Source organism: Rhea pennata, chromosome 1 (assembly GCF_028389875.1).
Source record: "Rhea pennata isolate bPtePen1 chromosome 1, bPtePen1.pri, whole genome shotgun sequence".
Taxonomy (NCBI): Eukaryota; Metazoa; Chordata; class Aves; order Rheiformes; family Rheidae; genus Rhea; species Rhea pennata.
Window position 1 is genome coordinate 82847293 of NC_084663.1, and position 14175 is coordinate 82861467.

Here is a 14175-nt window from a genome sequence, read left to right on the forward strand (position 1 = left end):
TTTGTTTTCCTCTTTTAGGATAGTTCTTCTAAGGACAGCAAAAACACCAAGCTTAAGTGTATTTTTAATAAGGTGCTGTGTGTATCTGTAGATTAGAACTAGGTAATTTTTCTCATGGGGGTGGAGGGAAAATTTGCACTCCTTCATAAAAACAATGACAAATGCTTGCTGCATATTTTTGCTAAACTTTTTATTATCTGATGCACTTTCTTGCAATTGTGCAGTTTTGCAGACTATTTTTACTGGAATCCATGCATATGCTTTATAGTTTTAAAAACTGTCTTAATTAATTTAAAGTTGACTTAACTAAAAAAAAAAGAGAGAGAGAGAAAAAAGTTTAGGTCTACCATCATATGGTTTAAAACTAAACTAATTCAAATGGTTATCACTTATCAGGTGGAAATTTTATGGTTTAAAACTAAGCTAGTTCAAATGGTTATCATTTATCGGGGGAATTTTTTTTTTAATAAACAAAATCTTATTTTTCATGGATCCTGGAAGCTTCTTTATCATGGAGCAAAAATTCGCAATGCAACAATGCATTTACGAGGTAAATAAAGCATTCAAAGGCTATCAGTAAAGCATCTACAAAGTGTGACTATGTCACTTAAAGTCTTCAAGATGTGAATGGGGATTTTGTTTTTTTGTTTATACATCAGTCAGCAGCTTGCTTTTATTAACGCAGTTTTGGTTGGCTACAGTACAGTTGCCAGTTCTGAGATTAGCCTCTCTAAAATTGTCTATGCTATTATTCATATCCTCTTCGATTTCCATGTACTCAGATTTGCTGATTGTGGAGGAGCTGCGGCGACTGAGATCACTGTCAGATGCTAAATTAGGGGAGCTAACGTGAAGTAACTGAGCCTGTTCTTCCCCTTCTGTTTCTCGGTGGTAGAAGTAGTTGAAGTTGGACACGATGACAGGTACAGGCAGGGCAATTGTCAGCACACCAGCGATGGCACACAAGGAGCCTACGATTTTGCCTCCAATTGTCACAGGGTACATGTCACCATAGCCCACAGTGGTCATGGATACCACCGCCCACCAGAAAGCATCAGGGATACTTGTGAAATGAGACTCAGGTTCTTCAGCCTCAGCAAAATATACCGCACTAGAGAACAAGATCACCCCAATGAAGAGAAAGAAGATTAGTAAACCTAGCTCTCTCATGCTTGCTTTGAGGGTCTGTCCCAAAATTTGGAGGCCCTTAGAGTGCCGGGAGAGTTTGAAGATTCGAAAGACTCTTACCAGTCTGATGACTCTCAGGATGGCCAAGGAGGTGGCCTGCTCCCCTTTCTGAGTCCCCTCTCTCTCGGCCATCTCAGTGCCCAAGGTGATGAAGTAGGGGATGATGGCCACGATGTCGATAAAGTTCATGATATTCTTGAAGAAGTCAGTCTTGCTGGGGCAGGCAAAGAAGCGTACCACCAGCTCAAAGGAGAACCAGATGATACACAAGGTCTCCACAACAAAGAATGGATCAGTGAAGATGTTGGATTTGTAGACTTGGGTAGTGTTGTCAGTGCGCTGCACAGTATACTCCTTGTCCTCCTTCAGCTCAGGTAATGTCTCTAGGCAGAAGATCACGATGGAGATGAGGATCACCATGACAGAGACTATTGCAATGACCCTTGCGGGCCCAGAGCTCTCTGGGTACTCAAAGAGGAGCCATACTTGGCGTTGGTATTCTTTCTCAGGTAAGGGTCTCTCCTCATCTTTGATGAACCCTTCATCTTCACGGAACTTCTCCATGGCCTCTTCACCCAGCTCATAAAACTTGATTTCCTCAGAGAACATGTCTAGGGGCACATTGACTGGCCGGCGAAGCCGCCCTCCAGACTGGTAATAGTAGAGGATGGCATCAAAGCTGGGCCGATTCCGGTCAAAGAAGTACTCATTGCGCAAGGGGTCAAAGTACCGCATGCGCTTCTTGGGGTTGCCCAGCAGTGTATTGGGAAACTGGGCTAAGGTCTTCATCTGTGTCTCAAAGCGTAGACCAGCAATGTTTATCACTACGCGCTCACAGCACTCATGGTCATCGTGGACAGCAGGTTGGTAGCTATCCTGAGGGTGGCCAGGTAGTGCGGAAGTCTCATCAATGTTCTCTCCAGCCATCACGGTCATTGTGGCACACAGGATGGGAGACCCAGGGCCAGGGAAGACAAGGGAGGGAGAGGAGCTTGAGAGTGGGCAGGAGGATGGAGGGGAGCAGAGAGTTTCAGGACAATGTAGTGCAGGATGGTGAGGGGAGGCTTAGGGTCTGGAGGGAGGAATGATGACTTGGGATGAAGCTTGAGGAAGGGAAGGAAGAGGAGCCTAAATGATAGAAATACCCAAACAAGGAAAGGATAGGTAGAATGAGGGGAAAGGTGTCAGGGATGAAAGGAGGGTGAAGAGCGGAGTGAACAAGTATCTTAGGGGGAGGAGGGAGAAGAGGGGAGGTAAGGTGAGGTGTCCTGTCCTCCCAGACCAGGACACACAAGGTGTATGGGGCTCACACCCTAGGCTAGGGTCCCCTCCCCAGCCGTCTCCTTTTGCCTTTAACTCGATCCGGCCGTTTTTTTCTCCAACTCGACCATTGCTGCGGCTGCTGTCACAGAGTTACCACACACACACACACACACACACACACACAAATAAATAAATAAATCACAGGGCGGCTGGGAAGTGAGTTCTTGCAATGCCAACTCAGCAAATTTCCATCACCTTTTCCCCCCCTCCTTTATCCTCCCCCCCCCGCCCCAGTCCTCTTCTCTTGTGTGCTGGGGAAGAAGTGATGGAGATGCTCTGCTTTTGAAGGCATAAAGCTCACTTGTAGGATGAAGGCTGCCAGGGAGAAGAGAAACCAGCCTCCAAGTCCCACCACGCACATACTCTCAGACGCAGTGGATTGGCTTTCACACCAGCAAGAAACATCCCACTCTGCCCACTAGGGCAGCACATGTGAAGCCCTACAGCCCCAGATGCATGCAAGGACCATCAGGGTAGGAAGGGGCCAATCCAGACTCACAGCCTGGCCCTACCCTGAGCTCCTCCGGAGGGCTTTTCAAGAGAACTCACGGGGTCAGCTCCTCCCGTAAGTTTCCTGCCCGGCACACTCTCCCTTTAACAGACTGTGGAAACTTAGCTGAGCACTGATAACTTCATCACACCAAGGGGGTGGGGGTGGGGGTAAAGGATGGGGAGTGGAGCATCTCCCCTTTGCTTCACAGCAGCTAAACAGATGAGCAAGGGAGATTGAGAGGGAAAACACACATGCACACATGCACACACCTATCCCAAAATAGCGAGTCCAACAGTGAGGGAGAATGGGTTTTTCCTTACCTGATCTGAGTGAGATGCAGTGGTTAGGAGCAGGAGCCAGTGCTGGAATGCGTCAAGTCGTCTTGCAGCAGCATCCAAACAAAACAAAACAAAACCCGCAGCAGCAAACTCAGCCCTCTTCCTCCTCCTCTTGCTCCCCTTTTAATAATATATCTATTGCTTTATAGGGCTGCCTATGAGACACTGAAATATTCATACGTTGGCTTAGGCTGCACCAAGGGTGAGTGGGTTTAATTAGTTTTCGTCGAGAACTGCAATAGAGGGTTGGAGGGAATGGGGGTGGAAGAGAGTGCAAAGTACGTTTTTCAAAACGCTTGAGTTAATAAATCAAATCAAGGAGCCCTACAGAGCTGCTTGTTCTCCTGGTCTCTGCCCTTAAGGTAGCTGGAAAAGGAGCCCGGCATTGGGCAGCAGCGGCTGGGGAGATGTCAGAGAGCCGCAGCCTCGCAGCCGCAGCCCTGGAGTGGATCTTGGCTCATCCCGGCAGCAGCAGCAGGAGGCAGGAGCTGGACGTGTGTGGCAAAAGCGAGAAGGTTGCTGCATGCATAAGAGCGAGTAGCAAACTCGAGCCATTTCTTGACGCTGCAGTATCAGCAGAAACCTGAGCGCTGTTTGGTGCAGCTCGGGGAACGGGCGGGAGGAGGAGGAAGGGGGTGGGGTGGGAGGCTGGGAGGAGGCGCGGCGGCCGCTGCCCCCTGCGCTGCTCCGCTCCGCACCGCGCCGCACCCCGGCAGGGCGCGAGGCCGGCTGCACCGTCGCCGCAGCTCGCTTCGCGCCGCCACCTCCGACGCAATGCGGGCGGCCGCCCCCGGCCCGCGGCCGGCGTGGAGCGGCGCGGTCCTAAGCCCCTGCTGCGGGACGCCACCGCCGCCCCCTGCATGCAGCGGGCGGTGGCAGGTGGGAGGAGGGAAGCGAGCAGCGAGCGGCGAGCAAGTCCCTGGGGAAAGCGCCGGAGACGGGGGCGGGGGGAGGGAGGAGGCAGCAGCAGGCGATCTGGGGCCCGCAGCACCTCTGGAGGCTTCCCACAAGCTTTGGAGTGCCAGCTTCCTTCCCGTCCCCGTTTCTTTTATATAACGATGAGGCCTCCCCTACCCCGAAGCTGGCCTTTGGGGACAAAGCTGGTGTTACTCCCTTCTGCAGGTCAGGTCTTTCCGCCAAAAAAGCTTTGCCCTAAGCATGCAGGTACGTGGAGCACCCTCTCTCCGCTTCGGCCCCCCGAGCTGTGCAGAGGGACAAAGCCCGGACTGGGGGCGAAGGGAGGAGAGGGAGCTTTTTCTCCTCCCCCACTCCCGCCCCTACCCACCGCGGCATCTGCAGCTGAGGCCGCCGGGGTGGTGCAGGGCTTTACCCAGTCGCCGCACGGAGCGCACTGCTGCAGCCGCGGCGGCGGCGGCTGCGCCTGCAGTGCCCGGCGCCCCCGCGGCATGGCTCGACACGGCTCAGCTCGGCACGGCATGGCACGGCGCGGGCGTCACGGGCACCGCGGTGCCGCTTGAGGCTTTGGCCCGCTGTGCACTCGCTGATGGATGGGACTGCACCATCAGAGCCTCCTGTGCACATCGCGGTGGATCGCGAGTGGCGCGCCTGTAATTGGGAGGGAAGAGTTAATCAGCAGGCAGCGTGTTACAGGGAAGTTGCCCTTTCTTGCTGCTTTAACCCACTGAGTTCATTTAATTGATGAATCACAGAACTTCAAGATGGAGTTATATCCATGTTATATCATTGGCTTCCCTCCTCTGCCAGTGAAGGATTGTTCCCTACACTCTGTAATCATGTGTGTTATATAAAAGCCTGCTGCTTACTTTATCAAAGCAGGAGAGGTGATCAAATACAACCTGGGCTTGTGAAATTTTAAAGCACTCTGAAGCTAAGTAACACCATGTCCATGTTTAACAGACCTGGTCATATTAGCTTTTCCTTTCTTTTCACTGCATGATACAGTATTTTCACTTAAGATTACCATGTTGGCAGTTCAAAAATACCTAAACACCTGACCTCATGGATGCTTTCTGTCTTCTTTCTTTCCCATTATTTATCCTCATATTTTTCTTTGCTAGAGTACACACCATTTTAGAATTCTGTAGCCCTAGCTGTGCTGTCATCACAGATAGTCTGCGTGCTGTATTCACCAGCTCTGTTAGAAAGAAAAGTGCAAAGGAACAGATTTTCTGTCTAGCCTGGTACATGCTTTCTTTTCAATGAATAACACATATGCTGCAAGTTATGTGAGAAACTTCTGACGAAGTTCTGAGCAAGTGAAAAATCTTCCCCTACCATTCCTGGGCAATCAAAACACTAAGTAAGAAGAGAGATACTTCTCTCAGTGAAAATCGCAGCCGGTTTGCCTGTTTAGTGGCTCAGCATCAGCACCCACCATTGGATCTAGCAACCCTAGACCCTGTTCAAACTGAAGCAAAAAAAAAAAAAAAAAAAAAAAAAAAAAAAAAAAAAAAATCAGAAAGGCAATCCCTTCAGGCAAACTAATTTGCCTGTTTTCAGCCCTTCAGGAAACTCGGCTACAGCCTTTGACTGTAAGAGGATATTAATCTTCTTAGGGCAGTGAGTTCCATGGTTCAATAACATGCTGTGCAGAGCTGACTGCAAAGTATTCAGAGAGCTCTGCATTCAGTGCACTTGGAATTACTTTGCAGAAAGAAGTGCTTCCCTTGCCTGTCACAACTGCTTAGACTATTCATTCTTGAGGGCTCTCTTAGAACAGCAGATCCCAAAGCCTCATTGCAAGCTATGGGTACACCAGTGGCAGAAAAAAATAATGCCCTTTGTCCTTTTGTTACAGGACAATGAAAGGACAAACTAGGATATTGCTGCCTCTCTCCTCATTTTATATAGCTTTGGACTCTGTTATTTCTCCATTCTAGTCTAACTAACTATACAGGAGCAAACATGCTAGAAGTTATATAATTTACTAAGAAAAGTGGACTATTAGTCATAAGGTCAGTGAAAATCTTGTTAAGGAACACCGACTAATGCTCAGTAAAACCAAGGTTTGCAAAGAGGGCGTATGTTACACTTTATAGTGGTAAGTAGCTTGAATTAAATGTTGAGGAAGGTAAGGAGATGTGTACTTGCCACTAAATTTTAAGTCAGGTTGCTGACTTTAGGTTTTATGACTTTATGCTGACATTATCCTTCCTATACTATAGAAAGTACAGGAATATACCTATAGCAATAGAATGCTATAGGTATAGCAGTAGAATACGAATATACAACCAGCAATAGAAGAGTTAATCCTCCCAAGAGTCAAACAGAGGTGTTTAGTTCAGGAACAAACATTTTCATAGCAAGACTATAAGTTGCAAAATATCAAAAGCTGGAGAGAGGCAGCAGGCAATATTTCAAAAACACTCAGAACAGCTGCTTTTAAAAATCTCACTAGGCACTTTTCTGTTTCCTTAGATGCCTAAAGATCTATTCTTTTTGTTAGTCCTTTTTGATGGCCCAGATATGTGTGGTGGTATTACAATGCAAATGGCATTATGCTCCTTCTCTAGCCATTCTCCATGAAAAGCATTGACACTTGAACTGCTGAATGTAAAGGGCAGTCAGTCTGCAGTGATAGTGCTGATGAGAATAAGCAGATGGGGAAGCAGCAGGCATTCAGAGTTGCACACATTGAGAAGCTTCACTGCCATTTTTGATGCTTGCTGAAGTAACTTCTCTTAGGCAACCAGAATTGATAGACTCCTTGTGCCAGAGATGACTTAGTACAGCAAAAGCTATAGCAAAACTTGCATTTCTGCAAGTTCAAAATCTTGCCTTCTGGAGAAAGCTGAAGTCTTCCTTGCTTTGCTCTGGCAAATGATTTTTTTTTCCTGATGAGAAAGAATAGGAGTATTTTTGGTTTTGGGGCTTTTTTGAGAGAGAATAAAGTTACTTATTAAAATTCATATTGTAAAGATTAAAAAAGTGTATTGACTGACTGTAAATCTGAAACTTGATTTAAAAAATAATCATTGGTTGTGCACATTTTTTAAATAGGCTCTAAACACTGTCACCAAAAAACTTGAAAATTACTGATCAGTATCAACAGACATAGCAGCAGAGTGGATTTTGTAGCATTATATATTCATGTGAGTGACATAAGTGACACTCACAATATACTAAATTTCCTCAGCATGAAGAGACAGCTCTCATGATAGAAATCACTGCAAAGCCCAAAGTATCAAGCAATCTCTGGGTTCTTTGAACGCTGTGGATCTTCATAAACATTGTAGCTCAAATTCATCTAAGCCTGGAAAACATTCTTTTAATATTATAGCTCCATTCAGAGCTTCATAAAGCTGTAAATGAATAATGCAGATATCACCTTAGGCATCATTTGATGACCTTGGAGAAATAGGATGTGAAGCATAAAGGAAGATATTTTGGCCTAAATTTGACCTGAAGAGTTTCTATCATTCTTGATGGTCTATGGCTTGGGAAGAATCAACAGTAAGAGCCCAGGGTGAGCTTGTGGTGCTGGCCTTTGGATTTTATTCCTTGGAGTTAAAAAGGATCTTTAAAAAGGTTTTAATCTTTTAATATTCATTTATGAGCCTTGTTACAATCCTCTGGTATTATTGGGCATTATCTTGACAGGGAAATCGAATCTCATGCTTCAAAGCCTGCTGATGCCCCATGTGAGACAATAATAACTTTTGTTCTCTCCTGTCTTATTATTTCATTGTTCTTCCTTCTCCATTTTAATGCTTCAAATATGAGCCCTCTACGGTCAAAAGGGCCTGTCAGTAGATCCAGTCCTGTTTATACACAGAGTAAAATGAGAACCTGCAGGTGCATCCCTGTGAAAGTTAAAGTGGGAATTGCCCTCATTTTCATGTATGGCCACGTTTGTCAAGAGAACCGGATTGGAGAGAAAAGATGCTGCCACCTTGTTGCTTCTTCTGCATTAATAAATTGGATATGGGCAGAGCGTGGCAGTAAAAGGATGTCTGAGGTGTGAGAGAATGGAAAATGTACTATAAAGGGTTGTGTTCCCCTCCAAAGCCACTGTATAGTCAGCTAAAGTTGAGGGTGGGGGGAGAGAGTGCAAATCAACCCCCTAATGCCCATCCTACCCTACAGAAAATAGTTCTTGTATGTACACTTAGGAGGAATGCAGTTCTATACAGAGAGTAATTGAAAATGCTAAGCAACAACATTTTTACTGCTTCATGATCACCTCCACCTGCTCTGACCTTTCCTGATTCTGGAACTTCTTTCTTAGAGCTTGGTCTGACCAGACTTTTGTTACTGAGGGACCTCACACTCAAGCATGTCATTTTGATCTGTGAAATGAAGAGAGCACATTCTGTTGACATCTATAAACCAAATCATTAAAAATAGCTTCTGCTTCCCACTTTGCACACCAAAACCAGTCCTTAGAAAGGAAGTTCTGAATGATTCTGCAACAGCTTCTCCTTTCTGTGATTAAACTAGCTTATAAACACCATCAGGTGTTTAATGTACTTGACTTCTTTCTCAATAGTACTTGCTTTTGGCTTTATATCCTTATATTACTTAGTATGGGACCTATATGAGCACCAGAGGAAGAACTGTGTTTGTAAATGCAGCTGGCTAGAGGTTGTAGAGACGAAAGAATCAATGTAAAGCCTTTTCCCATGTCTCTAGTGGTGAGCACTGTATAAAATACTGTTGTCAGAGAAGTGGAATAACTGAGCAAGGGAATACTGGGCAGAACAATACCAGAGCAAGTACATTACTGAAAAACCAAGAAGCAGTACAGGCAGTGGGTGGTTGTAATACCCAGCCAGGAACTCAGTTAACTTTGGGAACACTCAAGTTTCTTCTCTGTGAGGTCACTTATAGGACATGATTCCAATTCATAGGAAAGAACCTTTTTAGCTCATACGTATCTAAACAAAGCCCTGTAAATATCATTTCTGCTTGAACTCTCCAAGGAAAGAATCAGAAAGTGATGATCATTAAAGTGAAACAAGTCCAGTTAGGAAAGTGTAAGCCTGAGGCTGAAGAGAGAGCAATGGTGAAAAAAGCTGTTTGATGGAGATTTCAGAGAAAAGGAAGTGTAACTTGGAAAACAAAGCATTTCAGGATACTCACTGTGCATGAGTAAGCTATCAGTCTTTCCATAGCCATAATTATAGCTACCCCTCTTTATCAGGGACAAACTGAGTCCAGCTGGGCTGCAAGATCAGCTGCAGTAGAATTCCAGGAACACTCATTAACAGTAACATTAGACTGTGGTTATAGGACTTAAAATTTACAGAGAGGACTTACAGTGAGACTGTTTTGAGGCTAGTAGACAGATACAAGCTCTTGATAAGCTTCTGTGGAATATGTCATGTTATCACTTGGTCTTATGGTAGAGGACATTCAGAAAGTGCATTCATTGCTAAGCAAGCCATGTCATGAGTGTAATACATGACCAGAATATCTTTAGTCTGGAGGAGCAGAGGGCAGAAGACCCCAGGGTCCTGTTTAGCACTCCACCTTGTAGTTTAAGAAGATGGACACCTAGCTGGAAAGCTGATTATCCACCAGATGTGCAAGCTATTTAAATGTGAAACTCCACCATCACTCTCAGTGTTACTGAGTGGGAACTGTGGAAAGGAGAGACATCAGGAGACCTACTGAAAGAATGAGAAAATAAATCAGCAACTAGCAGTGGAAAAAGAAAAAGAATGAATTTGCATAAATTGAAGATCTGCATTTATACCAAACCAGTGCATAGACCATTGGACAAGCATCACCAGTCTTCAGCAGTAACAGAAGTCGTGGTCAATTTGTAAGTTAGAAGAGTATCTTGAGCTAGATTTGTGACCACTTTTATCACATAGGGTATTAATGGCTGGAACATGATCATGACTAGAGTGTTCCCAACAGAAATTGAAATATGCTATAGAGACTCCTACACTCCAAGATGATGGCTGATGACGTTTCTACTGTAAAGGAAAATGTTGAAGGAGTCCCTGACCATGATTCTGGATTGTGACTGGCCACAAGGAAATGCTGAGATACATATTAGCCTGGATTCAGATAAGCTGAAACTTGCAGAGAACTGTGATCAGAACATTTGTGAACTTTTTAATGACTCCAATTGTATCCCAGTAACCTTGGCATCACTAAGATAAAATACCAGAGCAAAATCAGTGAAGGAAATCCTGGAATTCATAGAGAATGCGAACTACTAGATTCTTGTTTATCCAGTCACCTCCTTCAAGTAGTTAACACACAGAGACAACATTTGGCAGCAGTTGGGGCTCCATGTGATGGGGTAAAGGCAGTACAATTTAGGAAACCAGTCCCAAATTGCTATAAACCCCTGGAACAAATAGAACCACAGAAAGCTTGGAGCCATGCTGCTGCAAAGTCAGCACCTGGAGTGTTAATTTGTAGAGCCCTGACACGGTAGGGTTAGAGTTAGATAAAGGAGCCCCTGTCCCTGCACAGACAGGTGGAACAATCTCATTGATTCATCTTTAGGCATGACATGAAGGTGCGATGCAAGCTCCAGTTGCCAGAAAGCATGGTGATGAGTGCACCTGAAAGCTGGCTGTGCCACTGGCATAAAAATAGTTAATGCAATGAACATGGCTGTAATGAAAGGAAGAAGGACTACAGGCAGCTCCCCTCCTGTTACAAAGCAAAGGATTGAGCAATCTGTGTGTGTGTGCACAAGGTCGGATTTTATTTGAAGCAGGACAGGCAGTAATCCCTGCAGATACCAGAGCTGACATCAGAAAATGAATGATTCTTCATACTTAGGGATAGAAAGTGCTTAATTTGAGCAAGGCAGCAATGCCCATTGCAGAGCATATGATATAGTGTGAAGTGTGAGCAGAATACCCTGATGAATAATGACCCTCTGCCACTCCAAAATGCCTTTGGAAGTAATGGTTTTTATGGGTGGGAGAGATGGACAGTCTAATTTCTGAGAGGTGACTCTGGAGGAAGCTCCAGTAGAGGTGATCAGGAGTCAAGTTGTGCCTTTGCGCAGTATAACATGCCTAACGTGCTGCTCTGACAAAATCAGTAGCACACTGCAGCAGAATTTAAGTGATTCATAACTTAACAGGCAGATTTGAGCACCAGATGTCCTGCTGGGGGTATCACAAATGAAGAAGAGTGCAAGAAAAAAAAAGTTGGCAACAAAAACAGTGGAAAGACTGATAGTAAAAACAAGACATCCAAGGAGGGATCCTTACCTGGAAAGCTGGGCCACAGCAATGCACTTTCCCTGAGACTAGGTGAGAAGCTACAAAAGCACAGACTGAAGAAAAAGATGTGGTGGGAGTTGTATTGCAGTCCAGCAGCTGGGCCTTAGAAGCAGTTAAGCTAAAAAAGTTACTCACTTAAGAAAAGAAAAGAAGAAGAAGGGAGGGAGAGAAAAGCCAATCATTCGAGACCACAGTTCAGAGGGGACTAGATCTGAGGTCAGACAGCAAGGAGCAGCACAAGCAATAGCCAAAGGAAATCGGCTGCAATCTGGCAGGGATCATTGGCAATAGCTACAGCCACAGGACAGTGGTAGCGGAAAAGCAGAGATGGCTGCAGAGCAGGGATGAACAAACAAGCACAACCTGGATGAAGACCAAAGAAGCAGAGGGCATCACAGAAGATGTCAGCGCTAGGCCTCTTGAAAAGAGTAGCAGCACAAAAACAAATAGGAAATAATTTAAAGGTCTGGGGGAATCAGAAGCCCTGTAGTAAGTAAGATGATTGTAGAGGGTTTCAGAAATAATTCTAAGCCTCAGCCAAAATGAAGGCAGGCATAAGTCTCTCAGAGACTCTCAGTCCAGCAGTGTCCTGTTTTATTGTGCCTTGGGCACAGCTCTTCTTGTCCTAACTTCTCAGTCTTGCTTTTCTGTATGTTTTCCTACTTATATCTGAGTCAGGGTCTATTCTGGACTGTACAGATACGAGACTTGTTCTTGTCTGTAGGATTGGATCCTCTCCTCTTCTGCACTATCTGAGGTACAATAAGATTGCCTATGTTCTGTTGGGTATATTTCTTAAGGGCTTTGTTAGGTAAGTGATAGTGCTTTAGTTCAGAGCATGTTCTTTTATGATATTTTTTTCACTTGAGGCATCAAAATCAAATCCCATGATGTTTAAAATGCCACCAAGAGTTAGTGAGCACATTATAGCAGGGCCATTACACCTCAGAGATATCTTTCCCTCCATATATGACAACTTGTTGATTCATTCACAAGTTGCTTGCCTGCTTGCCTTTTGAATTTCTATAGCTTTTGGTCCATTAAGTCCCACAATTCAACTCCTTGAACATTATCTAGAAAAAGAGAAGGGAGGTTCATCTACATTACCTCCTATCTTTGTCCCATTGCTTCAAAGCAGTAGTCTATGAGTTAGTTTTCAACACTGCACACCAGTATTTTCTGACTTTAATAGCCTAAGGACTGGTCTCAGGATGATGGTTACATTGCAATTGAGAAACACACTGTTAATGCAAAGCATGCCATGAAGAGTCTTTCACAAAGATGCAGAGAGTAGTAAGTATGGTAGGATGTACGATATAGGGCAAACAGAGCAGCACTGTGCAAAATGTCTTGCCAGCAGTTAGTTTAGAATGATCTACCAATAACTGTGCACTGTAAAAAGCAAAGATACTGCTCAGATTCTCCAATCAGAGGCAGAACATTGAATCTCTGTTCTTACACAGTCTTACTGAACAACTACTTTTTTCCTATAGGCTAGGAGATGCTTTGGAGCAGCTAATCTGCTGGCCAAAGACTGCTACCCAGCATGGAACTGCAGCAACATTTTTCTGGGTAAGCAACTCAACCTCTGTCATACACAGTAGGAGCCAACAAAGCCATTTATTGTAGAAGGATTTTGGCTGTCTGCCAGAACCCCGCAGGTGACCCAGTAATCAAACCAGCAGGTAGGCTCTCTGGGGCAGCACATCCAACCCAATACGTATATTCTGATTTAGTGCTTGTCATAACTTTTGATTTCCATTATCCTGCTAGAGCTTAAAAACATAAATCTTACATGCTTACCTCTGTCCTTGTATACCAATTCATATGCCTCGTATGCCCGCTTGATTAGGGAGTCTACCGTGAGCTGGTAGTCACAACAAGAAAGTTATCTGATCTAGCTGCAAGAATAGACACTACCTAGGTCTTGAAATATTTTATGCATGAAAATCCAACTCTTTTCTATTGTGAATTAATATGATTTTTTCTTTACCCATTTGCTTGTAATTTTAACTGATGCACAAACTAGTATTTATACGTATATAGATTTTCTTATGATAATTTTACCTAGATCACCACATTAAGCCACTAAGAGTGGTTCAATGAGGTCATTTTCCCACAACAAAGCAGCAGTAGAAAATAATTATGACATTGTGTTTGGTTAATAAAAAGAAATAAAAATCATTATGATGTGATACTGGACAACATCTTTATCTGAAATACTAGTTCTAGGTTCAGTTATCTTGCATTGTGGGAAAAAAGCAGAGATTGAAAATGCATTGAATAAAGCAGTTGAAGATGGCACATGGTAATGGGAAGATCTTAATATTGTCATGCATCTATGCTAGACCTGTGTGAATATGAGATTTTTCCGTTGCTGCCCAAAACAAGACAAATTGCAGTTGCATCAGCAAAAAGAAAATGTTAGTTTTGTAGGTGAAAAGGATAAACAACAACAACAAAAATCCAGACAACTGCAATCATCTGTTTTGTTGCTTTTTTAGCAAGGGTAGGGGAGAAAATCCAATTTAAAAATAAAAATAAAGATCATTAAATCTTATTTCAAAGCACCTTACAGAAGTGAAACAAAAAAAGTATTTCAATTTTATATTTTAAAAATGTATTTCAATTTCATACTTTATTTTGAAAAATA

At 44.1% G+C, this 14175-nt stretch overlaps 1 protein-coding gene across 1 annotated transcript; it reads right to left on the bottom strand.

Moving 5' to 3' along the window:
• Positions 1-648: 648 nt before the first annotated feature.
• On the bottom strand, positions 649-2580 carry LOC134137805 (potassium voltage-gated channel subfamily A member 1). The gene is made up of 2 exons (XM_062570894.1): positions 2433-2580; positions 649-2180 (listed from the first exon to the last, which is right to left on the bottom strand). The coding sequence occupies exon 2, from the start codon at positions 2122-2124 to the stop codon at positions 649-651; it is 1476 nt and encodes a 491-aa protein (XP_062426878.1). The 5' UTR covers positions 2125-2180; positions 2433-2580.
• Between the last annotated feature and the right edge of the window lie 11595 nt (positions 2581-14175).